The 24,628-nt window shown below is 55.6% G+C and overlaps 8 protein-coding genes across 8 annotated transcripts; 5 read left to right on the plus strand and 3 right to left on the minus strand.

Annotated features, from left to right (window-relative positions):
* The first annotated feature begins 1,562 nt into the window (after window positions 1–1,562).
* On the plus strand, window positions 1,563–2,756 carry KVR01_005498 (uncharacterized protein). The gene is made up of 2 exons (XM_044786267.1): window positions 1,563–1,914; window positions 2,081–2,756. Exons 1-2 carry the CDS (start codon window positions 1,686–1,688, stop codon window positions 2,719–2,721), a joined length of 870 nt encoding a protein of 289 aa, XP_044645943.1. The 5' UTR covers window positions 1,563–1,685; the 3' UTR covers window positions 2,722–2,756.
* A 2,834-nt stretch (window positions 2,757–5,590) lies between these two features.
* On the plus strand, window positions 5,591–11,311 carry KVR01_005472 (uncharacterized protein). The gene is made up of 3 exons (XM_044785829.1): window positions 5,591–6,162; window positions 6,332–10,267; window positions 10,327–11,311. The coding sequence occupies exons 2-3, from the start codon at window positions 7,781–7,783 to the stop codon at window positions 10,510–10,512; spliced, it is 2,673 nt and encodes an 890-aa protein (XP_044645917.1). The 5' UTR covers window positions 5,591–6,162; window positions 6,332–7,780; the 3' UTR covers window positions 10,513–11,311.
* A 360-nt stretch (window positions 11,312–11,671) lies between these two features.
* On the plus strand, window positions 11,672–12,765 carry KVR01_004937 (uncharacterized protein; the record flags this gene model as incomplete). Its single annotated transcript, XM_044791825.1, has 3 exons — window positions 11,672–12,045; window positions 12,127–12,212; window positions 12,341–12,765. 3 exons carry the CDS (start codon window positions 11,672–11,674, stop codon window positions 12,763–12,765), a joined length of 885 nt encoding a protein of 294 aa, XP_044645382.1.
* A 636-nt stretch (window positions 12,766–13,401) lies between these two features.
* Window positions 13,402–13,823, minus strand: KVR01_004941 (U4/U6-U5 snRNP complex subunit LSM6; the record flags this gene model as incomplete). Its single annotated transcript, XM_044785874.1, has 3 exons — window positions 13,402–13,427; window positions 13,488–13,601; window positions 13,715–13,823. 3 exons carry the CDS (start codon window positions 13,821–13,823, stop codon window positions 13,402–13,404), a joined length of 249 nt encoding a protein of 82 aa, XP_044645386.1.
* A 376-nt stretch (window positions 13,824–14,199) lies between these two features.
* Window positions 14,200–15,345, minus strand: KVR01_005248 (uncharacterized protein; the record flags this gene model as incomplete). Its single annotated transcript, XM_044792654.1, has 2 exons — window positions 14,200–15,157; window positions 15,212–15,345. 2 exons carry the CDS (start codon window positions 15,343–15,345, stop codon window positions 14,494–14,496), a joined length of 798 nt encoding a protein of 265 aa, XP_044645693.1. The 3' UTR covers window positions 14,200–14,493.
* A 1,607-nt stretch (window positions 15,346–16,952) lies between these two features.
* Window positions 16,953–19,460, plus strand: KVR01_005471 (uncharacterized protein). Its single transcript, XM_044793086.1, has 2 exons — window positions 16,953–17,917; window positions 17,967–19,460. Exons 1-2 carry the CDS (start codon window positions 17,236–17,238, stop codon window positions 19,388–19,390), a joined length of 2,106 nt encoding a protein of 701 aa, XP_044645916.1. The 5' UTR covers window positions 16,953–17,235; the 3' UTR covers window positions 19,391–19,460.
* Window positions 19,461–19,975: 515 nt separating this feature from the next.
* Window positions 19,976–20,848, plus strand: KVR01_005015 (uncharacterized protein; the record flags this gene model as incomplete). The annotated part of the gene is made up of 1 exon (XM_044781406.1): window positions 19,976–20,848. One exon carries the CDS (start codon window positions 19,976–19,978, stop codon window positions 20,846–20,848), a length of 873 nt encoding a protein of 290 aa, XP_044645460.1.
* KVR01_005654 (uncharacterized protein) lies at window positions 20,611–24,515 on the minus strand. The gene is made up of 2 exons (XM_044793585.1): window positions 23,142–24,515; window positions 20,611–23,084 (listed from the first exon to the last, which is right to left on the minus strand). Exons 1-2 carry the CDS (start codon window positions 23,321–23,323, stop codon window positions 21,548–21,550), a joined length of 1,719 nt encoding a protein of 572 aa, XP_044646099.1. The 5' UTR covers window positions 23,324–24,515; the 3' UTR covers window positions 20,611–21,547.
* Between the last annotated feature and the right edge of the window lie 113 nt (window positions 24,516–24,628).

Here is a 24,628-nt window from a genome sequence, read left to right on the forward strand (position 1 = left end):
TACCTGCCCGAGATTTTATATCCGGGGCCGAGGGCATGGCGATGGCTTCTGCTTGGGAGTGCATCATTCACTCAGCCGCATCTTGTCAGGAAAGCTCCTGAAGTCCCGACAGATCGTGGCTGACGTTGAGAAGCGTCCTTGTTCTTGGGACAACCCCGGCTATCTTTTAGCCTGGAGCTACGGCCAGCAGCTGGCCATCTCATTACCACCTGGCCACGCTCAAGCCGGTGACCGCTTCTCCAACTTGGAAAGAGGACCTCGCAGGTTCGCCCCGGTAGCGCGTCTCATCGTCACGGCTATCGCCGGGACAGCCTCGCAAGTCCCCAGAATGGTGCTGCCCTTCCGGAACATGGCAAGGTCAATGCTCCGAGCTGTGTCGTCAATACGCTTTTCTCGAGGAAGGACAGAGTGATAATACGTCTTTCTGCGATTGACGACTCGACCGCCAGTTCTTTTGCTTTGCTCTCTTCCCTTGGCGTCCTGAGGTCTGGATCGGGAATATCTTTTTGATATGGTCAGGCTCTGAGGGTCGTTGTTCTGATTCAAATGTTGTCATTGCTGTTGCCAAATTCCTTGCTCATCCGGCTTTGCTGTCGCCAGTCATACCGAGACTCGTGAATCGCTTGAATAATCTGATGTCACTCTTTGTCATGCCAATTGTCTAGTGGGAGACTGTTTGCATACCTGCTCAACCTATTCCGTTGATATTGGCAGGTCCTCGGAAGTCGGTGGTGTTGTTGTCGGGAGTCGGTCTGGGTTTGGAAAGTGGAAACTGATGGGTCTCCCGAGCCGCTCCCGCCGGACGGCGGCTGATCGGCAGAGGCCTCGGCGCGCTGGCCGACTTACAGCGAACGGTTCGTTCACCGTACTGATGAAACTGAATAGTGTCAAGATCCTGACTAGAACTAGGAACTAGGAAACAAGCCGATGCAGTCGATACTAGGGGTACCTGAGGATGACGATGAGCACAACATCGTCGGGCTTCCAGTGGACGAGCTCACCAGCAAAGAGCCGCGACGGCAGAGCCTACGATGAAGAAGAACGCCGAACTTCCAAGGCCGTTTAAGTGGGGACAAAGTGGCTATCTATCTCCGTCGCCGCCGTTCCGTTGCTCTTCTCAAGAAACGACCTGTCAAAACACAACCGATGGAGCCCGCAAGGTAGCACGCACGTGGACAGACCCATATTCTAGGCTCTTTGGCCCCTCGGGGCGCCTGGCTTGGTCTAGAAATCCACCACCCCCTGGCTCTGCAATGAGTCGGTCACCCAGTCGTCTTCCACACAAAAGGTCGCCGACCTTTTGACAAGCGGCTCTTACACGGCCGAGAGCATCGGGAGTCGGTATGGGCCAAGCCTAGACCCCAACGTCACACAGAGATACACAGCACGATGTTCCAGAGTTGTAGGAGCCGGATTGCTGGCCGGCTCACCCTCCCTTTGAGGCAGCATATAATGCAGAGAGGGCACTCCGTGGGCTTCTTCCCTCGTCATTGACTCACCTGGGCTCAGGAGAAGTTATCGAGACAAAGACTGCCTTTCCACTTGCTTTCCCCATTCTTATCCATTGATCTCACTTTGCTTCACGTGTTGATTGTACAACTTAAATACGTGGACTTCATAATTCAACACCCCCAACACACTCTCGATTCGTATCAGCGCACGTTGATCGCTGTGAGCTCCTCAAAATGTCCAACTCGGATACCGAAGGAACATTGCAGAGTCTTGAAACCCCCAAGCGCCCTACGACAGCCACCCCTTCCACGCCATCAAGAGAGCCGGAGCAACCATCAGCGAAGGCACCACTGCAACAAACCTTCGTATCAAAATCAAAACAACATCTCCTCGCATCGGTGAGGCCGTCGGGTTTTGCCGAGCTTGAGCTGCTCCTCTTGACATTTTGCACCGGCATACAAGGTAAACTATCATGAAGGCCCCCGGCCTCACCTGCACCCCGCCTCTGCACCCCCGGGGTCCCGACGGATTCACTCTACATTCTACATTTGAGTTTATCTATAGCGGGCTCACCATAGCATGGTCATACCTTTATCGTAGTCATAGACTAATCCGAGCCCCACAACAGATGCGATATCCTTCCCCGACTACCACTGCTTCGCCTCCAACCAGACAGGCAACACCGTCTTCCTAGCCGTCTCGGTCGTCGTCCCGGAGTTCAACGGCGACATGTTCTACACGGCCAACATCGGCGTCGCGCTGGGCCTCTTCCTGGCAGGGGGCTACCTGACCGGCCAGCTGAGCCACATCGTCGGCCCGCGGCTACGAGTGTGGCTCGTCCTCTGCAACCTGATGCAGACGGCCATGGTGTTCGCGGCGGCGGCGCTCCAGCTGCGCTACGGGGTGCGCCACACGGGGCCCCGGGACCTGCTCGTCATCGCCCTGCTGGCCTTTGCCAGCGGCAGCCAGGTCGTGCAGAGCCGCAGCCTGCGCATCACCGAGATCTCCACCGCCATGGCGACCGCCGCCTGGGTCGACCTGCTGATCGACCCGCACCTGCTGGCCGTCAGGGAGAAGAACCGGCCCAGGAACAGGAGGCTGTTCTTCCTCATCACGCTGGTGGTCGGGTCGTTGGTGGGTGCGGGTATTTACAAGGCTGCTGGGTCGGCTGTGGCCCTCTTCGTGAGTGCCGGTGGGAAGGCTGTGGTAACAGCAATGTATCTCTTCAATGGGGCCGAGAGGGACAAGGCTGATAACTCAGCGGCGTGAGGGTATCTTGGGCAACAAGGGGCCGTCACTTTACAACTTTTGTCTCACAAATTGCTCTAACGTCTTCGAGTATCTCGATTGGGCTGTCTTAAAAAAAGGAGTCTGGCGTGGCGCACCATATAGCATTGCATAGCCTGAGTGACATGCGAGGAGTTGCATATAGCTGATACCATCAAAACTGTCATCACACATAATCGGTCAACGTTTACACAGTGGCTTGGCCTTGCGCCACGCTGTGCAACGTCTTCCAAGAAGCATGGGTTCTCCCATCCACATCTCTCAGACCATACAAGGCCCGGTCTCACTGGAGGTCGTAATGGCAACCCTGGAGAGATTTTCTTAAGAGTTGCCACATGTGACAAGACCGTGTCAAGTCTCCCGAAGAGCATGCCCGTTACGTCCATGTCATCGGCACTTTGTTCGGTAAGACTCCCCGTGGAATCTGTCTCGTTACACCAGTCCGCCGCCTGAGCCGGGCATGAGAGACGCAAGCGGTCTACAGTCCTTTTTACCACACCGACCTAAAGCGTCCTGAATTTCAATCTGCCGGCCAAAAATGGAAGCACATGTGCGAGGGTCCCAGACAGTTAACCGTCGAATATGACATCGGCGGTGAGTCTCACTGCAGTTCCTCGCAAAGTCCAGACATGAGCGATCATGCGTGACTGCTGCAGGAGACGGAACACTGCTCAGTTCTGTGGGACGGAACGATCACCACCAATGGCCTGGGAGGAGCCGAAACTCAGTCAATCCATTCAACAGCGGCCATGTCGCTCGTACTGCAACGGCCGTCAATGCTGCAACACGTCTCGCGAGAAACGGACGTATGCGGGAGATGGGACTACGACAAAAGGGTGGATATCACACTCGGGCGTGAGAAATGACAGGCCCGCGCCGGCAAGTTGGTCACTTGACCAGACAAGAAGAGGCTCGGTAAAATTTCCCGCGTCCGGGTGGGTAGGGTGATGTGTGAGCACGGCATAAGCCCTAGTTCTCTCTGGTTATTCTCGTTCCCGGGGGCGAGGATCACACCGACGGAGGCCCGGGATACACCCTCGGCCACGATAATCGAGCTGTGCAGGACGCACCGCATTTTCGGGCGAGATCCAAGGCCGGGCCCCTCGCGTGGGCTTGTGGTCGATCACTCCCTTCGCTGCCGTCGAGTGTGCCGATATAGCTGAGATTGGCCTTCAGATTAGGTTTGTGTCACTTGACGCGGAGCAGCAGCACGCGTGTTAAAGGGGGGGTGGTTCGTCTCTGGCTGCAACCTGGGGGCTGCGGCGGGCCATGCGCAGTCCAACGCTCTGGGCAGGAGAAGCCGTGCAACGTGATCAATATTGCGACCATGCCGTCGTCATCCCTGGCAGTAGCTTGCTGCGGGTGTGAACAGAATAGATCTCGGGAAGGGGCTCCGATCGGGAGAAAAATGAGACACGTCTAGTGGTACGGGATTACTGCAGGTGTCGACGACGTTTCTCTCGCGACAGCGAGCAGTACATAGTGGATAGTGGATAACCAGCTCGGGAGATGTTCGAGATTCACCGGCGCCTGTGGGATTGTTCACAATCTGCAGGCCGGGGTGTCAACGTTGGTGCCAGGGACGGAAGGGTTGCGCGGGTCGAGTCAGGGGGAAGATTCGATATCGCAGGGTATCGGCAGTTGCCACCAACTGCACCAGCGCAGTGCACCGTCGATGGTGTGGAGACCCAGGCCCAAGAGCTGCGAGGCCAGCCGAGCCTGGGTGCTGATCCCATCCACTCATCTCCAGATTGAGCTGTGGAGGTGATTTCCTATTTTAGGTCTGACCCCATCCTCCCGGAAAACTGGGACTCTGTGCCTCGAGGCGAGCCCGCCAGCCCGCCAGAAGGAGGCAGCTGATCCACCTCGCGATGTCTGCACACCGTCTTTCCTCATTGCCATCACAAGTCGGGATCCGTGACTCAGGGGGCGCATAGCGGCCGTCGCATGGTGGCACGTACGCCCGCCACATTGCCACATCGCCTCATCACTGCAGAACCGCAGACCTGCCGACTTGGGCGGGTGCAGAGGGTGCAAAGGCGAAGAGGTGCAGGCTCGCACGCTCGCAAGTGTTTCCCATGCAGGGCAGGTTTCCAAGACCGTGCGACCCGAGGGCCACCAGGTGCGGAATGCACGCACCGCACGCGCTGCACGCACTGCATGGAGGAGCACGACGGGTGCAGCCAGTAGAGATTGAGTCCAAACTTGTCGAATTACACAGCAGCTGGCCATGCTGGTCGCTCCCACTGTACATTCTAGAGTTACCGCGGCCGAGGCAGGATCGGGCAGGGCCTATTTATGTAGGTCACCTTGACGTTGCATCATGCCATTTGCTTTTGTTTGACAAGGACCCGGCCGTATGGGACCGGGGATTGAACGTCGTCCAGTCAGGCTTGTCTCTGACCCCCTAAAAGACCCCTCCGAGGGCCCCGGCGACGAGCCCGCCGACTTTCGTTAGCGGTCCACACCTGATGCGCAAGAAATATCCGACCGAGTGTGACTGCAGGCGCGTTGGTGCCAGGGGCCAACAGACGGGCCTACTCACCGTTCCCAAGACGGCCCTTCCCACCAAGGTGTGCAACCAAATGTGCTCAGTAGCAGCATGGTGGGATACTGTACTATTAGGCACGGTCTTCTGGCTGGTGCCGACCCTTGTTACTGTATGGCAAGTACAGTCGTATTTGCCGTCGGCCAAGGATGGGTCCTGAAGGAGCTGGATCGACTAGCAATCCCGGGATGAACAACCAGAGTCTGGGTCGGTGGTGACACTGCATGGATGGGCGCCGACCAGCTCTCCCTCAGTGATGTTTTCCCCTTAAATGCTGGTGGTTCCGCGAGTGCACATGACATGAGTCGCTGCACGTTTTGATGCCACGAGCGGACCGTCTTTTCTCGGACTCTCTTCCTCGTGATCGCTTGCGTGTCTTGTCCGACGACAAAGCCCTGACCTCGTGCTCCGAGAAGAAGGCCCCCGCTGCGACAAGCCAGACCGTGTTCAGACTCATACCAATACCATCCTCACCAACGGACAGAGACACGCATTTCTCGCATTTCTGCGGTCAAGATATATTGTGCCAGATATATACCGTGTCGGTGGATATATGCCACCAGCAGGAAAAGGGTACGACGTCAGACGGTGCGTATCCACCCACCCTCAGGGCCCAATGGCACACACCCGGGCAGCCAACGTCCCCACGGACCGGAGACGTATGCTTATCATTGCGGGATGACGTGCAGGATCCAACAGCCCGGGAGGATATCGCATGTGACCAGGGCACGAGGGAGGACGGCGACGTCGACTAGCTGAGTGAGGCTCTGCAAGCCTGGCGTGGGGCTGCATGTTCTGCATGCCGGCGGCGTGTGTTTGCGCAGGAGGGTGTCCCAAGCAGGCAACCGGACGAGGCTGAGAGACTATAATAACACGTAAGTTCAGCCCAGCTCGAGACTAGTCAAAGCTAGCGCGCCTCCTCTGCACCCCCTCCACGGCAGGATTGGCAGGCAGGGACGTTTTGGCGAAGCTTGACCATGTGCCCGTTGAGTTTACTGACCACCGGGTGAAGGTGTCGTCACTCTGCTCATACTGAGTCACTAGGAGGCGTGTTTCTGAACGCGTTGGTGAGGCTGCTTTGCCACACGAAGGTATACGCAACACCATTCGTGCCCAGATCGCACACTCACTGAACCTGAGATACTGATACTGCCTTGCAGGCAGACCCAGGCAGACAGGTTACGGTGATTGGTTGTTGTCAGGTGTAGTCACAGGCAAAGCACCAGCCTGGAACCAAGCCCCGTATCAGACGCCTCGCCTGTTGACAGAGGCAGCAATGGTTTGGTAGGCCTCTGAGAGGTATATATCTCGTGCGTTTACGGCGCCGTCGACCTGGTCGTCACCGCCAGTGCCAGTTGGCGGTCAGAACCTTTTATGGTCTGACATTTGTCATCTCAATCCTTCAACTCCCACGAGAATAAGACGGGGTCTTGGGGAAAGTTGTGGACGCGCAAGCTGCGAGCTGCGAGCTGCTCGGGTGTTCCTGGCGGCTCCTGCCTGGTTCCTGGTTCCTGGCGGCTGTTGGCGGTTGTTCCGTGCTGTCCTTTGCTCCACCGTACTTATTCTGTGCCGTGTCGTTGCTGTTGAAGAGGCCCGGCCGTCTGCGCCATCCTATCTTATATTTCGACCTTGTGCGCTCAGTCAGGGTCACGCCGGCGGTGCGCGCCGTTTGACACTAGCAGCTGGGCAATTTGGGCGGGACAAAGAGACTCTACCGAGAAAGCACGATCCTTGGAACCGGCAAGGTGCGCTCGGCTGTGGTCTTAGGGTAGTCGCAGCTGCATCGCTCGCCTCACTGTTGCAGTCGAGTCCGGTCGCGGCTGGCTCTCATAGACTAACGGCCTCACCTTCCCGCGCTGGCTGAAGAACCTCATCTCACCCTCCTCTCAAGCTTCCTTCCCTTCCCTCCTTTATCCACTTGGCCTGGTCGTTCTTGCGGCACAACAGGCTCGTGCACCGCCTCCTGCCGCCTCGGCCAACATCTGACGAGTGCAGGCCACCACTTCTCTCCTGTCCTTGACGCGACTCGGGCTCGTTTCTTGCCCAACCGCAGGCCCGAATTCCATCTCATCTGCCAACTCATCTCGGTCGAATCAACCTCTCGAGTGACGGAAGCCTTGAGGTCGACGAGTGAAGACCACGCAACAAGTCGCTAGGCACCACCGCCGCCTCATACTTCACTCCTACCCGGCACCGAAGGAGGGAGCCAGTCTGAAGCAGCCTGTCCATCAACCTGCTGCTTCAACTCTCTCCTCTGGCCCCTCCAAAGAAACAAACCATTGTTCTCTTTGTCTTACCGGCCGTCACATCGTTGAGATCGTGGCCACCCGTCTGCCTCCCGTCTGCGTCTAGATCTACGGCTTCGCGACTAGGCATCAACCTCGAGCTGTGTCGACCCGGCTTACGCTTTCCTGAGAGCATATACTTCCCGATCGACATCTCGACTTCCATTCTCCCCGAGAGCATCGTGGTCGTCGCAGACTCTCTGCCAGCATGGCCCCCTCACTTGAGTTGTTCCTCAAGATCTCCTACTATGCATACCCGACTCTCGTATTCGCTTACTACAGCGTCTGTTACGCAGTTGCAACATGCACTCTGCAAACAACGCCCTCGAAAGAGCAGCACCCTCGCCGGCGGCTCATGACGGCTCTGATGCTTCTCGCCATTCTCACTTATCTGTCACAAGCATTGCTCATCCTTTTCTCGCCGAGCCCCGTTCGACAGGACGCCATTGTCGGGCTTCTCGCCTGTGTTTTGGTCTTCGGCCTTGAGTTGGCCATCCTGCATGATACAGAATCTCCTCTGTGGTACATCTATCTTGGCTCGTACGCCCTCGCACTTGTTTTTGATCCGCTGCTGGAATTGTTGTCTCTGCATCTTAACCCAGGCGCGTACTCGAAATCGATCTGCTTCGTGGATGTCTCACTGGTTGCCGTACGGCTCATCTGCATCGTCACCGCTTTTCTCACGTACTTCGCTTGGAGGGGTGGGAGAAGCGCCAGGGAATCCGGGACCGACGCTGAACGACAATCGCTAATTCGAAAGAAGGCCTTGGGAGGTTCTGAAGAGACTTTGGTCTCCGAGTACGGTGCGACCGATACGAATTCGGACGACAACGCCAAGTCATCAAGCAAGAGCCCCGAATGTGAATGGGAACGCCGTCAGCGCTTGGCCAAGGAGCAGAGGGATAAGCGTCTCAAAGAGACAGGTTCCTGGTGGACCTATGCGCTCGGCTTCAAACTATTCATCCCCTACGTATGGCCCGTCAACAACCGAGGATTGCAAATTCGCGCGGCGCTTGTCGGTGTTTGTCTTCTTGCCAACAACGGGCTCAACGTATTGATCCCCACTCAACTCGGCACTGTCATGGACACCCTCACAAAGTCATACCAGGGCAACAATGAGCCAGCAAGCTTATGGGACAGCCCTTGGGTCCAGGTTCTCATCTTTGCAGGGCTCAAGCTGAGCGCATCCGAGGCTGGCATCAGCCTGCTCAGGCGGAGGCTGTGGATGCCTGTCGAATTTTACGCCGACCGTGCCATCACTGAAGCCGCGCATTCTCACGTCATGAATCTGGATGCCAACTTCCACGACACACAGAGCCTATCAGATGTCCTTGTGGCCATCCAAAACGGCCAAAGCATAAGCAATATGCTCGAGACCATTTGTTTCGAAGCCCTGCCGAATCTCATCGACTTGGTTGTCGCTTTCATCTATCTGACCTTCAAGTTCGGCCCATACGAAGGACTCATCACAATCAGCACTTCCATTGTCTTTCTGTACATCTCGACCACCGTCATAGCGCGCCTACGCTCCGCCCGTGAGACCGAGATCTCGGCGTACTTTGAGGAGCACTATGTCTTGCAGTCAGGGATATCGGGTTGGACGACTGTCAGCTCATTTAACCAGGTTCAATACGAGGAGAACCGGTATTCCTCAGCGGTCCAGGACAGAATCGCAAAGCAGAAGGTTGTCTGGGTCGGCTACTATGCTGCCCATGCTTTTCAATACCTCGTGCTTCTCGGTGGTCTGCTTGCAGGCTTGTTCCTGGCCGTATACCAGGTCTCCCACAAGATGACCACTGCTGGAGACTTTTTGACGCTTCTGACCTATTGGTCCCAGCTAATGGCACCTCTCAACTTCTTCGCCAGCCTGGGCCGCAATATTTCTCGCGACTTGCTCCAGGCCGAACGACTCCTCGATATCATGCAGACAAAGTCTAGTGTCGTCAACAAACCCAATGCGCCTTCTTTCCAATTTACTGCAGGGTCCGTCGATTTCAAGGGCGTCAATTTCTCGTACGACAACAAGAAGCAGGTTCTGAAGAACGTCAACTTCTCCGTGGATCCAGGACAGACCATAGCGTTTGTGGGACAGACCGGCGCTGGCAAGAGTACTATCCTGAAGCTACTGGACCGCTTCTACGACGTAACCGAAGGTGCCATCGAAATCGATGGCCAGGACGTTCGCGAGGTCGATCTACACAGTCTTCGGGCCAACATCGGCGTAGTCCCACAAAACCCCAGCTTGTTCAATGACACCGTCATGAATAACATCCGGTATGCGAGGCTCGAAGCAACCGACGAGGAAGTTCACGAAGCATGTCGCGCCGCAGCTATCCATGACCAAATTATTGGCTTTGCAGAGGGTTATGACACGCGCGTTGGAGAACGTGGTATGAAGTTGTCTGGCGGAGAGCTCCAGAGGGTGGCGATCGCCCGGGCGATCCTTAAGCAGCCGAAGATCGTATTACTTGACGAGGCAACGAGCGCGATCGACACCGAGACAGAGTTCCAGATTCAAAAAGCACTCCGCCGCCTTTGCAAAGGTCGTACCACATTCATCGTGGCTCACAGATTGTCCACTATTGTCAACGCCGACCGGATCGTTGTGGTTATGAACGGTGAGATCTCGGAAGAAGGCAACCACGAAACGCTCATATCAGCCGGTGGAAAGTATGCCGAGCTGTGGTCCAAGCAGGTAAGATGTTCAATTGCTGCCCGTGACCTGAGGCGTCGATACTAACGATGCACTGGTAGATCTTTGTCAAGCCAAAGGAGCCAAGCCCGGATGCTGAGGGAAACACAGGCACCGAGGACGGCCGGAACACGTCGAAGCTAACAACGGCGGATGGTACCGTGACAGACGATGAAGTATCTCCTGAAAACGGCGTGAAGCAATCCACGGAGGTCAAGACACCGTCGGGGCACAAGAAAGAGGTATAGATGCCGCTGAAGAATCATTATTATATGAATTCTTTGGCAGTCTCTAATTACCTGTGCCTCGTAGGGATCGAAGCTGAACCCGGGCGCCGCCGAGTTCACTCCACGCTCTCTTGCTGCCGGGCCATCCGGGGCCCACAGCCCGGTGCCCAGGTTCGACATGGGCAGCCATACACCAGTGCGCATCACAGCACCGAAGGTGGATACGCCGACGAAGGTCAATGCGGCCCAGGAGTCTGTGAATACCCTCTCGCCGGCACCTGTGATGATAACATCAGCCACACCACTCAAGATCCCCACTGAGGGCGCCCCTGTTGTGTCGCTTCCCCGCCCGACCAAGCGCTCCTGGACCCAGGATACCTCTGAGGGGAGTGTCGACAGCGGCGTTTTGGCCGTCAAAGACACCAGAAAGCCAGCGGTCGAGCCGGCGAACCAGAAACAGAAGAAGCAGCCCCGGAAAGTCAGCTATAAGATACCCCGATACACCGGCAACCGTCGGAACCAGTCTCGAAGTGAGCCGTCCGACAGCAATGTCAAGCCTTAACTTTGATGATGGGTGAATGGGTGGAAACATCGCATACATAGATCAGGCAATCCCAAAAGAGAGGAGGACCTATGGGTATCATTGAGATATGACCAAATGCAATAGCATAGGCAAAGTGAGGGACAGGGTTGCATCTTTATGCTTGCCTGCATTGGCATTTTATGATTTAGACCTTGCTATTCAAACATTGAAAGGCGTTTTGGTGACGACTGGAGGATGATTTATTCTAGCAAGAATACCATTACCTATTGGTCTCAGCATGTGTCTGTCTACTCCATGGATGCCTGTGTCCCCACGGGACATTACTGCCCAGGTGGAGTTGGCAATGTGTTTCTTTCCAACAGGGTACAGAGTCTTGACCCATAAAATAACACATAAAATGATGGAGTCTATCAGATTGCACAATTAATTCCCGGGCCAAGCGCAGTGTAGAGCCGGCCGGAAATGACGCAAGACCAAGCAACAGGTGGTCTAGCCCAACAGTGAATCCATTGTGCAACGTTCCCACATTTGAGGTCCGACTGGCAGTGCCCCAGTCCCCGCCCCAGCTCACCTGCACATAGCCAATTGTTGCAAGACCCGAATCTCCCGTGTCCCGGCCCCATCCGCCAGCACATCATGTCCTCGGCTAACAAACTGGCGCCGGCAGCGGCGGCCGGGTTCAAGGACGCATCGGCCTACGACGAGCACAGGCCGGCGTACCCAGGCGAGGCGGTGCAGAAGCTGCTGGAGCACATGGGGCTGGAGGACCGCGCCCACGCGAGGGTGGTCGAGGTGGCGGCGGGCACGGGCAAGTTCACCGAGGCGTTGGCGGCGCGACACGAGGCGTTCGAGGTCCGCGCCGTCGAGCCGCACCCCGACATGCGGCGGGAGCTCGAGGCGAAGAAGTTGCGCGGCGTCAGTGTTGCGGACGGGAGTGCGCAGGACATGAGGGGGGCGGTCCCGGAGGGCGAGTGGGGGGATGGGTGTGTTGTCGCGCAGGCTTTTCACTGGTGAGTTTTATTGGTGCTTTGGGGACGAGGTGTTTGTAGGTAGTGCTGGGGATTTTCTGACTGGGGATTTTCTGAGGGTAGGTTTGCTACGGAGGAGGCGCTTGATGAGATCTATCGGGTCCTGAAGGAGGGGGCTGTGCTTGGGATGATCTGGAATATTGACGACTGTGAGACTTCCTTTGCCTGATAAGTGTCCTAACAAGCCCACCCCATCTCAAGAAAAGAAAGAGAGAGAAAAGAAAAAAAAAAGGAAAAAAGAGAAAGAGAAAAGAAGACTGATCTCCTGGCATGGCAGACAACAAACCCAAGTCCTGGGCGGCGTCAACAGCCTGGGCGCAGCACCTCAACGACTGGGTGCACAGCCTCGCGGTGCGCGACAACAACCCGCGGTTCCGCGACATGGCCTGGCAGCACGTCTTCGCGGCGCAGATCAAGTCGAACCCGGTGCAGGTGCTCCGCGACACGCTCACCAACAGGCTGCCGCGGTTCTCGGTGCCCATCGGGCAGGACAGCGTCGAGTGGACGCACTGGCTGGGCGAGGACGCGCTGTGGCGGCGCATCAACACCCTCAGCCACGTCGCTATGCTTCAGGGGAAGGAGAGGGAGGAAGGGGAGAGGGTATTCCGTGAGGCTATGGCCATGCCGGATGTGGTCAGGAATGAGAAGGGTGAGGTGGAGTGTCATGGGCAGACCTATATCGCTTGGACGGATAGGATGTAGGATGTTGCGGTCGGTGAATTAGAGGCGTGTTGCTATAGAGCATTTTCTTAAACTATGGTCTTGACTTGGCCCTTACTCTCTCATCGGCTTCCTGAACATCTCAAGAACAGTCTGGTTGTGTCATTTCGTGACGGGAAACTTAAGGGCATGTGGAATATGCTATATCATGCTCCCCACCCAACAACTCGCAATGGCCCCGGCGTAAAAGAATCATTGGCTTTCACTTGGACATGAACCCTCCTCGACGTGCACCTTGGGCAAGAGCATGCACGGAATGCCAGCAATCAGAGGCGCGAGTCACAGTCAGTGTGAGACGAGGATGTGGATATCCAGGTTCGTGTTCGAGAATTTAGGTATCATGAAAAGGTTGTTACTCCCCGGCACTGCTCAACCATGGTCCACTGACTAGCCCTCTGCAAGCAGGCGGAGCAGCCCTTGTCCGCTTCGATCACCATCCAAGGACCTCCCATCGCTGCTTGCCGTTCATTCTCGCCCTCGTCATCGCAATCGGGCGCTGCGCTTTCGGCCTCAGTCTGCCCTCTTCAGCTCGACATCCACCGGCTTCGGCTCGGCGGTTCTCAACGCAGCGACCCGTCCACAACGTCCCGACCATCGCGTCGTCCGTGAAGGTCTGCACTACGAGTCGGCAGAGATGTACATGACTAGGCAGGGACTCGGTCAGCCAGTCGATCTTGCCAAATGATCAAGGTTGCTTGATTTACCGTTGTTGCCCCTAACGAACGCGTCTCCATATGACCGCCTCTTTTGGCCGTTGACGTACTCCTCAGTCTTCTCGAGCGCGATGTTCATATAACCATCGACGGACTGGAGCTCGCCTGTCTCGTATGTCAGCATGTGCACATGTGAGTTTGAACAGAGCAAGAGCCCATCGTGGCGAACACGGTGATGATGGGCACCAGCCCGAAAAGAAGGCCTCATCCCAACCCACCCTTGTAAACGACGCCCGAGTTGAGCTTGACCGTCACCGCGTTGCCGATGATCTGGCTGAGGAATCCCGATGGGTCCCTGCCCTCGTTTTGTGGCGCACCGTTCTCCATGTTGTCTGGCCCCTTCACTGTGATTTGCGGCAAGTTTTACTACTGAGAGAAAGTGGTTGTTGCGGAAAGCTTTGGGTCGCTGTTCTGTGTGACTAGGGGCTACGAGCTGGTAGCAGCGCTGCAAGGTGCTATGTACGGAGGCCCCACATTGATGTCCTGAGGCGCATGTACCGCTTAGGTACATATTCCGCAGCGCATGTTCCACTGCACATTGCATCTACCGGAGGAAACGAGCACTTCCTGACGACGTCCACTTGACAGCCTCATTTGACCTGGCTTGGTTGCATTCATTAATGAGAGGCACATTTGTGCTCTAAAAAACCAGTCGCAAGTACCTACGGGCATTTACCCCTCTAAAGTACTCGATCCAATGCAGAACAGTCTCCGTGATACAACCAAGATCCAAACTGTCTGTCCCCACACATTGATTTTTCTTCTGGGTGCGATTCGTCGTTGTGCCTCAACTTCCGCCGTCTTGGAAATGATTGCCTCAAGATCATCATGAAGCCCCCGGGACATGCCATACCCCTCGATGATCACGTCTCGTCAGCGGCCGCGCCTCAATTTTCTGTCTCTCCCTCCCCTCTTCTCCTTTGTCAATCTAGACCTCACGTAGCAGCGTCTCTGTTTTTGGGTTACAATGGTGGCAAAATTTGACCTGCCGTACTTTTCAGAGCCTTCTCTTCTTCGGAACCTGGGACTCGCCCTCATCCTCATGGGCCCTCTTTCTCTGGGCCACCTTCGGGTCTGCCACACGAATCGCAAAGCTCTTCACAACCTCGGTCTTGAAGTCGGGATCGAGATGGTCAAAAAGAGAAGCCACCACCTGGCCGGGGCAGTTTGCACACGCAATGACGAAATCCTCCTCAAAGGGAATCGATTCATCTTTGCAGATCGTGTAACACTGCTGCAGCCCCAGAAGTCGACGGCACAGCCAGTCATCGGTTCTCTGGACGTAAAACGACTCCCAAGCCTCAGGAGTGTACTTGCCAAAGCAGTGTTTTTGCAAGGCTTCCTCCACGAGAAGACAGATCCTGAGGTTGACGAAGCGATTGGAGAGCTTCCACAGTCGAAGAAGGGACTGGACACCATGACCAGAAAATGAAGCATTGGGGTTTGTTATTTTGTATGTGGTCGAACAAGATGACTCGAAGAGCACGTTGATGAAGAAGTTGAAGATATCAGCGTCGATGTCATCGAGGACGAGGAAGAACTTCCTTGGCACGCTATGGTTCAGTGCGTCGTCAAAGAAGGTCGAGTTGGCGATCAGGAGATCTCGAGGAACATTGAAGTACTTGTTCTTGACTCTGATGGAGATGGTGTCGGTGAAGTTGCTGCTCTGATGTGAGTGTTCGGCCCCGTTGCACACAGACTTGACTTGTGCTTACCAGGCAATGCCAATCTTACTGTCGGGGGACATCACCGCCTGCTTACTGGTGGATGCGCCATCTTGACTGCACAGTTTCCCTGGCTTGGAGTCGCCTGAGCCTGCAGAGTCTGTGATGCCTTGCTCTTGGCCCATGGCTGTTGAATTTCCAATGCTGTGAAGAATTGAAGGTTGCTGGAAAGGAATGGCGAATTTCGAATGCAAACTCCCAGGTGAGGGTCAGAGGCAGACGTTTATCTCTGGAAACCGTGCTTGTCCTGAGGCCACCTCAATTTTTTGAGCTTTTCGTATCGCAAGCCAGCCTCGGTCTCCAAGTAGGTAAGCTTGCAGCATTCGTTGTTCTGGGTGAAAGAACGTTTAGAAAAGCGCTGGCAAGTTTCTACATCGGACGAATTTACTAACTCAGAGTCCTCTCATTCGACTAGGTCTTTTGCCGTGCCTGGAAAGATGCTTGATCTTTAGGGGTCATGGCGATTGCAAGCGAGTGTGGTTGACGGTGCCTGCCCAGATGGTTGCTGGAGTGAGGAGCAGCCTAGGGCTGATAGGTACATGTGGTCCTCCCTGTCCTTAAGTCAAGTGAGGAAAGACTCGTGACTATCATGTTGTCCTCAGTTCACAGTAATCTGGCCTTCCATCTGCAAGTCAACTCAGTACAGCTGCCGGCTCCTTTAGAAGCACAATCCCTTAAAGGAAAGCATGCTGCTTGTGGAAAATAAGGCGCCGTTTGGAGACAAAATGCTCCTGGAAGGTTCAGCCACATTCAAGTGGCAGTTCACTCAAAGCTCAGGTGGCGGCGATGGATATCCCTTTCGATTTACCAAACCGCCTAGGGAGTGATGACCGGGCGGACCAGCCATGCCTCCATGAGGGTTTTCTATAGCAAACCATCCTCAAAACTGATTGCCCACCTAAGGTATACTTTCTTGGGGGGATGTGTTCAGAGCCATGTCCACCAGCTCCCACCCATACTAGGGTATCAATCGCATCAACCAGATGATTGAACCGCTTCTTCTCGTATAGAGCCCACTTGAACTTTGGTGTGGACATATTTTTTTTAACGATCAATTGCAAGGCTTCTCGTTCCTTGATAGGTAGCTCCTAGGTCGGCATCTAGATTGGGAGACTACTCGGTTCTAACGTTCCAAGGTTGCCCAGGCCAGTCGATGGCCTCTGAGAGATCTAGACTGCTGTTCTGAGTCCACAAATAGACAAAGTATTTTACCTAGCATATCATTTGCCTTCCTGATATCGAACTCAGATTGTGCTGCGATGTTCGAAGCCTTGAGAGCCTTCAACCATCGGAAAAGTTGAAGCTGGAGAAAGTCGACGTTTACATGTGCCAGCTTGGTACCTAAGTACCTACCTAGGTACCTAGGTACTTGAGTAGTTTTTGCTCAGAGAATGGCCTGGGCCCTATATGCACCGGTGCTTGAGCGATGGAACCTTTGTCAGGAATTGTCTCGATTTCAACTGCAGTGGTTCACAATCGAGAAAGTCGGTAGAAACGTCTGGGCTTCTTTGTCGATATACTTGTTGCAAACGCTGCATCATCCGTGGAGAACATGTGAAGGTACAGTAATTATTTAGGGGTCCCGCGGGATCGCTCCAGCCCCACTCGCTGCATGACCCCTGCAGCACATCCACGAGGTCAGGCCAGGCCCCCTGGTTGGTGGCAATACTCGTCGATAAAGGAGAAACCGTCACTTTTTGGGACTTCTCATCGGCCGAGTGCCGAATTCATCGTTCAACATGCAAGTGACAGTATCTTCGACTTTCTTGGCCCGAATATTCTAATACATTTTGAGCTTCGGTCGCTGGTGCCAAGCCATCCGATTTCAGACGAAAGGGCCGACCTCAAAGGAACGGGGCCATTCGGGCTTCACCTCTGACACTCCGACGCCCACTCAGCCGCACGGCCATCTTGGTCTCCATCGAAAAGATGACAGTGACAGCCGTTGGAACTATTTGATCAGAGCGCAACTGTAGCGCCGACTACCTCATATACTAGGTACACAGCTTCCCAAAATGGGCGACTATAAGCAGGTCCGCTCGTCTTCACCGTCAAACCAACACCGCGACAGCGACGAACTCGAGCTGCAGGAGCAGGTCGTCCAGGAGAAAGCCCCCAACCTCGGCGATGAGCAGCATGAGCGCCTCTTGTCGGAAGACGACGAGGAGGGGCTGAAAGGTGGCCACGATGACGGCTATGCACGCAAACGACGAGGGCGATGGTGGCGTCGAGGATTACTTGGTCTTCTCGGGCTTCTCGTCCTGACGGCCGTGGCCGCCGCACTGAACTACTTCTACCTCGAAGAGACACAGGGCGAACAGGGCGAGGAAGCCAGCGCATTTCGGCGTCCATCGTCCGACTACATTATCGACCCGTCCTGGGACTATGATGCGCCCCCTACGGTGCGCGAGTATCATTGGGCCATTTCCGACATCACAGCGAACCCGGACGGTGTCTTCCGGCCGATGATGGCGATCAACGGCCAATTTCCGGGACCCATGATTGTGTGCAACGAAGGGGATACCATCGTTGTCAACGTGGTCAATGAGGCAAAGAATGCGACTGCCATACACTGGCACGGCCTCTTCCAGAACGGCACGAACTGGAACGACGGAACCGTCGGTGTCACACAATGCCCAATCGCCCCGGGCCGCTCGTATCGTTATGAGTTTGTTGTGAGGGGCCAATCTGGATCATGTAAGTTCACTAGAACACATCCATTCATTACAGCTACTAATTTCTGCAGTCTTTTATCACGGGCACCAAGCTGCACAGAACTTAGATGGCCTGGCTGGGCCCCTTATAGTCCTCTCCAAGGATGAACGGGACACTCAACCGATCGCGTACGATTCGGATCGTGTGATCATGGTGCAGGATTGGTACCATGATCTATCTGATGGCCTCTTGAGGAAGACGCTGTCTTCTGGGGACGAGGGATCACCAACACCCAACGGGGCCTTGATTAACGGGGCGAACAAAGTGGACTGTTCTCTTCACCAGAACCGCCACTGTGACTCTTCATCAGCTGCGTTGCCATCCTTTGACCTGGAACCGAACAAGAACCACCGGTTTCGAGTGATCAATGTTGGTGGTTTTGGCTGGTTCGAAGTCAGCGTTGATAGACATCTCGATCTCCCCGTGACAGAAGTTGACGGTGTGACCGTTGAGCCTCTGTCCGATTCAACACTGCTTGTTGGACCCGGCCAGCGATACAGCCTCGTGCTTTCGGCCAACCAGACTGACCCCTCCAATCTGTACTGGTTCCGGGCCCGTATGATAAACCACTGTTTCGCTGAGAATGTTCTCCCCGACAACGGCGTCGCCACAGCCCAAGCGGTCATCCGATATAACTCAGCAGTAACCGAGGCCCAACCTCAAGATCAGGCTATTACTCCTACCACCGACAACGATAGCGGGAAGTTCACGGTGATTTGCAAGGACAAGGCGCCCGACACTTACAAGCCTCTGCCTCGGACGCCTGCACCCGAGTTTGCACACCACTCGTGGTATTTGCGGGTGAACTTAGAAATAGGCGACTGGCGACTAGAGCGTGGCTTTGTAAACAAAAGCACATACCGGCCACAGCTGCAGTCTCCAACCCTTCACCGACTGGTGGATGGTTTGAACAGCGCCAACGAGACGTTCAACCTGGAGGGCGTCAACGACGAGGCGTTTGACATCAAGAACGAGCTGGTCATTAGCTCGGGCGGTGTTGAAGTGGTGGACTTGATACTTCAAAATTTCGACGAAGGAAACCATCCCTTCCACTTGCACGGTGCGCAGATGTTCATCCTAGCGGCAGGTCACGGGTACTTTCCAGGTTACAAGGAACTGGGTCTCCAGGATGAGGGCAAGGGTCTACTGGATCCCAATAACAACACTATCATCGCGAACCCCGTCCGGCGAGACGTCACCACCATTGAGGCCTTCGGATGGACGCTGGTCCGTTTTATCGCAGACAACCCAGGGGTTTGGCTATTTCACTGTCATATGATCTGGCATGCGGAAGCAGGGATGGCCATGCAATTCGCATCGAGACTCGATCTGATGAGGAACTGGACAATACCAGAGGAGAACAGGAAATTATGTGAGGCACCTGTAGACGAGCTTGAGAAGGGGTCTACGCCCAAGGACAGTATATGGTTTGGGCAGTTTGGAGATGATTCTTGAATTTCAAGAGCACATGCATGGCAAGGAGTTTTGGGAATTTTTATTTCAGTACATATCTGTGTAGATAAAGGATGATACAAATCTTTACATGTAAACGCTGTAGGAACCGAGTCACCAAACGTCCCACTAGTATACATTCACCAACATCAAAGTGACAATTGAGGAACTGTGACTCCAGGTGTCATTAACTCAGGGGTAAGTCTAAGCCCCCTAGGCATGGTTGCAGCTTGAGTCCTAGACAAAGTGAATCACCGTGTCTATTCACAAAGAAGATCTCACCTCACCATCCAGAACAGTGAATTCTCAGCACTGCCAACGTATACCAGGGACGGCAACCCACAATGGACGGATATTGCCAATCTGACCTTCAAAAAACACAAAGACAAACAACTACATTACCATGTGCCTACGATATCACCCTTGAGGAGAGCCTACACCAGGGCTTCAGAATACCTCGAATCTAAGTAGGTGTTGGCAATTCCAGACTCACCCAGCATAACAACTGACGAAACACGCAAACGTAGTAATCTCTCAACAGGATAGTCCTCATACAGGCTCAAACGCCAGCATTCAATTTCACCCACAATGTGCCTCACAATTGTGACCCATTTCAACCGCTGCTCCCACCGCATCTCAACCACCACCTTCTGCCCGCGCAGCATCCAGGACCTGCCGACCATCTACCACCCTCCACGGCCTTGCGTGACCAACAGCCGAGAGAAAGACCACGTCGTCTACCGTGACCAGCTGTGTGACTCGTGTCTCAAGGTGGACGCCTGGCTTGCTGGCGGCGGCGGCGGCGGCGGCGGCGGCGGCTGGCCTGACAGTCCCCCGAGGAGGGACGATCCTAGCACCAGAAGGAAGGAAAAGAGGCGGGAAAAAGACTCGGCAGGGCGGACTACAGAAGGAAACCCCTCGTCTCATCGCCACCACCGTTCTCCCGGGCAGAGAACAAGTGGACGGCGGCAGGGCGTAACCGCGGAGCCGACGTGCCCGGTGCCCACGCATGCGGCGCACGAGGACGGCGGCCGGTGTCCGTTGTCTGAGGCGTTTGAGCGCACGGTGAGGATCGAGGGTGACTTGGGTGCCCCAGGCCCATCCGACGGCTGGTCCCTGGAGGAGGAGCGTGCCGGCGACGTATCGGGCAAGGACTTGTGCGAGGACGAGATTGAGGATGCCGGCATCGACCACCATAGTTGGACCTGGGGACAGAGAGGAGAGGCTTGGCCGTTCGGACTTGTTCGTTTCCCCTCTGATGACGGTGGGAGCAGGCCTGGTGGCCCGCGTTCTCGGATTGATGGTCACGGAGTACGTTCGCGGTGGACGAGGCGTCGCACGGCGGGCAGGAGGAAGAAACAGGTTCGGTTCGCCCGGGTATCTGAGATGGTGCGTTTCAGGGGAGACTCGGCCACCAGGACTCTGGGAAGTTTGAGGAGGGAGTACAAGGCATGTCGCTGAGTGATGTCCATTCCTCAGTGACGCATATTTCTCTGGCCTTGGTCGAAATTCAAACAGCGCGATGCATTCTGGGTCGGTCTTTGCTCGCGGTGAAGACATGACGGGCTTGAAGTCAGTTCTGGTCTCTTGAAATATTTTGTGCTTTTCATTGTCATACCGTGGCTCAAGGGCCAGCTCCACTCCAATATACATCTAAATGTACTCGGTGCTCACGTATGAACACCGGCTCAAGTATGGTCTTTGCTCTCTCTCTGTCAAACCCCGTCGTCATGCAGTCAAGAAAAGCCCCATAACCCATCATAAGAAAAAAGAAACAGAGGGGACCAGCTCTACTGGACCGGATCAACACTCATCATCCGCGGCTTCCATTCCAGGATGCCCATGAAACAACCACACGAAAATTGCCAAAAGACTCTCTCTAGTTTATAATACCACCCAGGAACGGGGTAAAAATAAGTCCTGGATGGTGTGAACAGGGGTGGAGAATTAGAGAAATGCCACACCAAATGGTGACAACAAGAAATGCTCAAGGGTTTTTCCAACGTGGCCGCCAAGTGCTCCGTGGCTGGGATATATATGACGTGCAAATGCCGATTGTCCAAACTCCGATGGATGAAAAATCACAAAATAAACTGGGATCATTGGTATGCCTTTCTCTGTTTTTTGAACAAAGACTTTCGACTCTCTAGGCCTGCCCTACTAGCGCTTTGGCTGGTATGGTTTGTAGCCCGGGTACGCGGATTGCTCCTCTGGCTGGCCGCCGCCATTGTAGTTTGTATCAAAGGTGTTCGCCCTAGGCGGTCTGCTGAAGCCGGATTCGAAGTCGAAGCCCCCGTTGTTCATAGGGCCTGGTGAGCTGGGCGGAGGGCCGGGGTCTGCGGTGTACTGCCTCCGGGGCGGCCCACGACTGCCGGGGCCGGGCCTGGGCCCGCCACCGGCTAGAGGCCGCGGCGACGAGGAAGAGTACTGTCGCTGGGGGTTGGGAGCAGAGTCGGCTGAGAACTGTCGGTAGGGCGGGCCCCGTGGCGGCATCGGTCGTCGGCCGCCCGGGTTTGGTGCCGAGTCTGCGGAGAACTGTCGCTGAGGGCCGCCGGGGAATTGCTGTTGGGGGTTGGGAGAGAACGTGCGCTGGGGCGGCGCAGGGGAGAAGGATCGCTGAGGTGGTGCAGGGGAGAAGGATCGCTGGACAGGAGCCGGTGAATATGTTCGCGGCGGCGCGTCGAACTGGCCGCCGCCGTAGCCGAAGTCCTGCTGGGGCGGGCCGAAGTCTTGCTGCTGCTGCTGGGGCGGCGGCGGTGCTGGTGAGCCACGTGGAGCGGGAGAGGCACGCGGGCCAGCGCCTCCTACGGCACCAACGGCGCCCCTGGGAGGTCCTCGCCGTTCAGGCTGAGTGCCAGCCACTCCGTACTGGTCCACGGGCGGTTGGCCAGGTGCGTTCCCTGGCATACCGTATTCGCTGTAAGCGCCGTGTTCATCGTAGAGAGGCGTCTGCGCTGGAGAGGTGTTATATCCGTATTCCGTGGGCGACGGTCCTGGCATCTGTCCGTAGTCCTGACCTCCTGTCACGCCCCAGTTTTGGCCGTTATGGAATGAGGCCTGCGACTGATCATAACCATTGTGCATCTGGTTGTAAGCTGGGGATGGCGGGCCATATGGACTTGCTCCGGGACCAGCACTCATGTAGCCGCTGGCAGCGGCCTGGGGACCCTGCGGTCCATAAGGACTTCTGCCGTTTTGTGGGTTGGGACTGGTGGCGCCGGGTGTGGCTGCTGGCGACATTCCATTCAAGAGTGGCTGGTTCGAATTGGCCTCGGGCTTCCTAATATTCTGCAGCTCGACAGCGTCCGCCCCGGCCTCTAGCCTCTTGCTTTCCGAGTCTCCCCAGGTGGGCATGGCTGGTAGCGAGTCCTCTCCTTCCTCCTTCTTGGACACGTCAAACGTCGCATACTGTGGCGGATCGGCAGCCTTTGTTCGGACCGGTGCGATACCTCCCGCAGACATGGCGGGCTCCGAGCGATAGCCTTGGTGATCGGTGGCTGGGACGTATGGGTCGTCGAGATACTTCCGCCTGTGCCTCCTGGGCGTATCGCAACAGCCACAGCAGTTGCCACAGCACTTCAGGCAGTAGCAGCATTCGCAACAGCAGGATAGGCCACAGCAAAGGCATCTCGCAATGCACCACACGATAGAGAACACGATTAGGCCCACCACTATGATTATTGCAATCACTGGCCATCTGCAAAATTGTCAGCATGTCACGTATAGCTTGAGGGGGGGGGGGCTTTCCACCTACTTGCAATACGTTGCCTGCATGCAGTTATCCCAGCTGGAGAATGCCAGTTTGATGTCTGACAATTCACCCTGTGCCTCGGAAATGACGCCTCTCGGCGCGAGTCCTGCCTGCACGCTGCGTGCTAATATGTCCACCACTCCACCCCTCACACTCCTCACCATCGCGGCATCTATCGAAGGCATCTTGGCGTCGCCTCACCCAAAGACGTTGAGTGAATTGCCCAGACGCGCGGATCCGAGGAAACGGACCACCTCAGGCCCACGTAGCAACTGCGTTGCCTAATTATAAGAAATGCCAGTGTCGCTGTTCCTCCCTCAAAACTCCATGATTGGGTGTCTCCTAGGCGGGTCGGGGGATTTTGACTTCAGTCGTCCGATGTTTCTACTCGCAGCAGAAAAACTCCCGAAGGTAGTTCCCCAAAGCCCAGCCAAATGCGGTCGGTTCAATCAAACGGTCGGACGATCAGCGGTTGGGTCGATCAGCGACCAGTTCTTTGTGGCCAATGATAATGTCGACGGGGCGCGGCAGATAATCCTGGGCCTTCTTTGGGCGGCCTGAATGCAAGCAAAGAGCGAGAGTCGGCTGGTGAATTCGCAAGTCGAGCAGTAGAGACAGACAGACCAAGCAACCAGGCGGGGCAAAGAAGGAAGGCAGGAAGGAAGAAAGGCAGGTGAGCAACAGGCAGGGCCGAACGAACGGTTGTCGTCGACGAACGTTGGTGGTCGGTCGGTCAGTCAGTCAGGAAATGAGAGGCCCTGGTCTCTGCTGAGAAGGGGGGAGAGAGGCTGCACGCAAATAGGACGGGCGCCCGTGTCAGAGGAGAGCTGGGCAAGCTGGGTAGACCCCGGGGATCCTAGCGCAGATCTTGGTGTTGAGGGTGCTGCGGCAAGCCGTCACAGAAGCCGCTGCGTCAAGCCACTCGAGTGATGAACAGGAGCCCAGCCTTTTGGGGTGTCTCGTGAAGATGGCTCAGCCCCTCGGCAGCGAAAATAAACCTTGACTCGCTGGCTGCGATCGCCCCCCAAGCTGCCGTGACCCCTCGTCGATGTGATACAAGCCTCAGAGGGCAAGCGATGATTTGTATTGCAAGTATGGGGCTTAGAGCCTTGAGGTTTGAAAGTCGACTGTCGCAAGTTTTTGGTTGTAGTGGCAAGCCGGGCTCAGGGGATGAGCTGTGAAATAAGAATGAATGTGATGTATAATAAGAGGGTGCGAGGAGGAACCTGAAGATCGACGTGAAAGACGGATGTGATCACCGGGTCAGCCCCTTTACAGCATGAGGATGGCCAGTTCCTGCATGCACAAACACAAGCACGGACACAAGCACAACTCGCAGCAAACACAGCCAGGGCTCTGCAAGATGTACTAATAAACGACAGACTACTGGCAATCAGACCCCACGCGAGAAACGGGGACAACTGGTTCTTTTACTCCTGGGAAATTGAGTCGAGTGCAGCAAAGCGGGCGCGACATAGGACGAGAGGTGG

The sequence above is a fragment of the Diaporthe batatas genome, assembly GCF_019321695.1.
Source record: "Diaporthe batatas strain CRI 302-4 chromosome Unknown Contig00005, whole genome shotgun sequence".
NCBI classification, from domain to species: Eukaryota; Fungi; Ascomycota; class Sordariomycetes; order Diaporthales; family Diaporthaceae; genus Diaporthe; species Diaporthe batatas.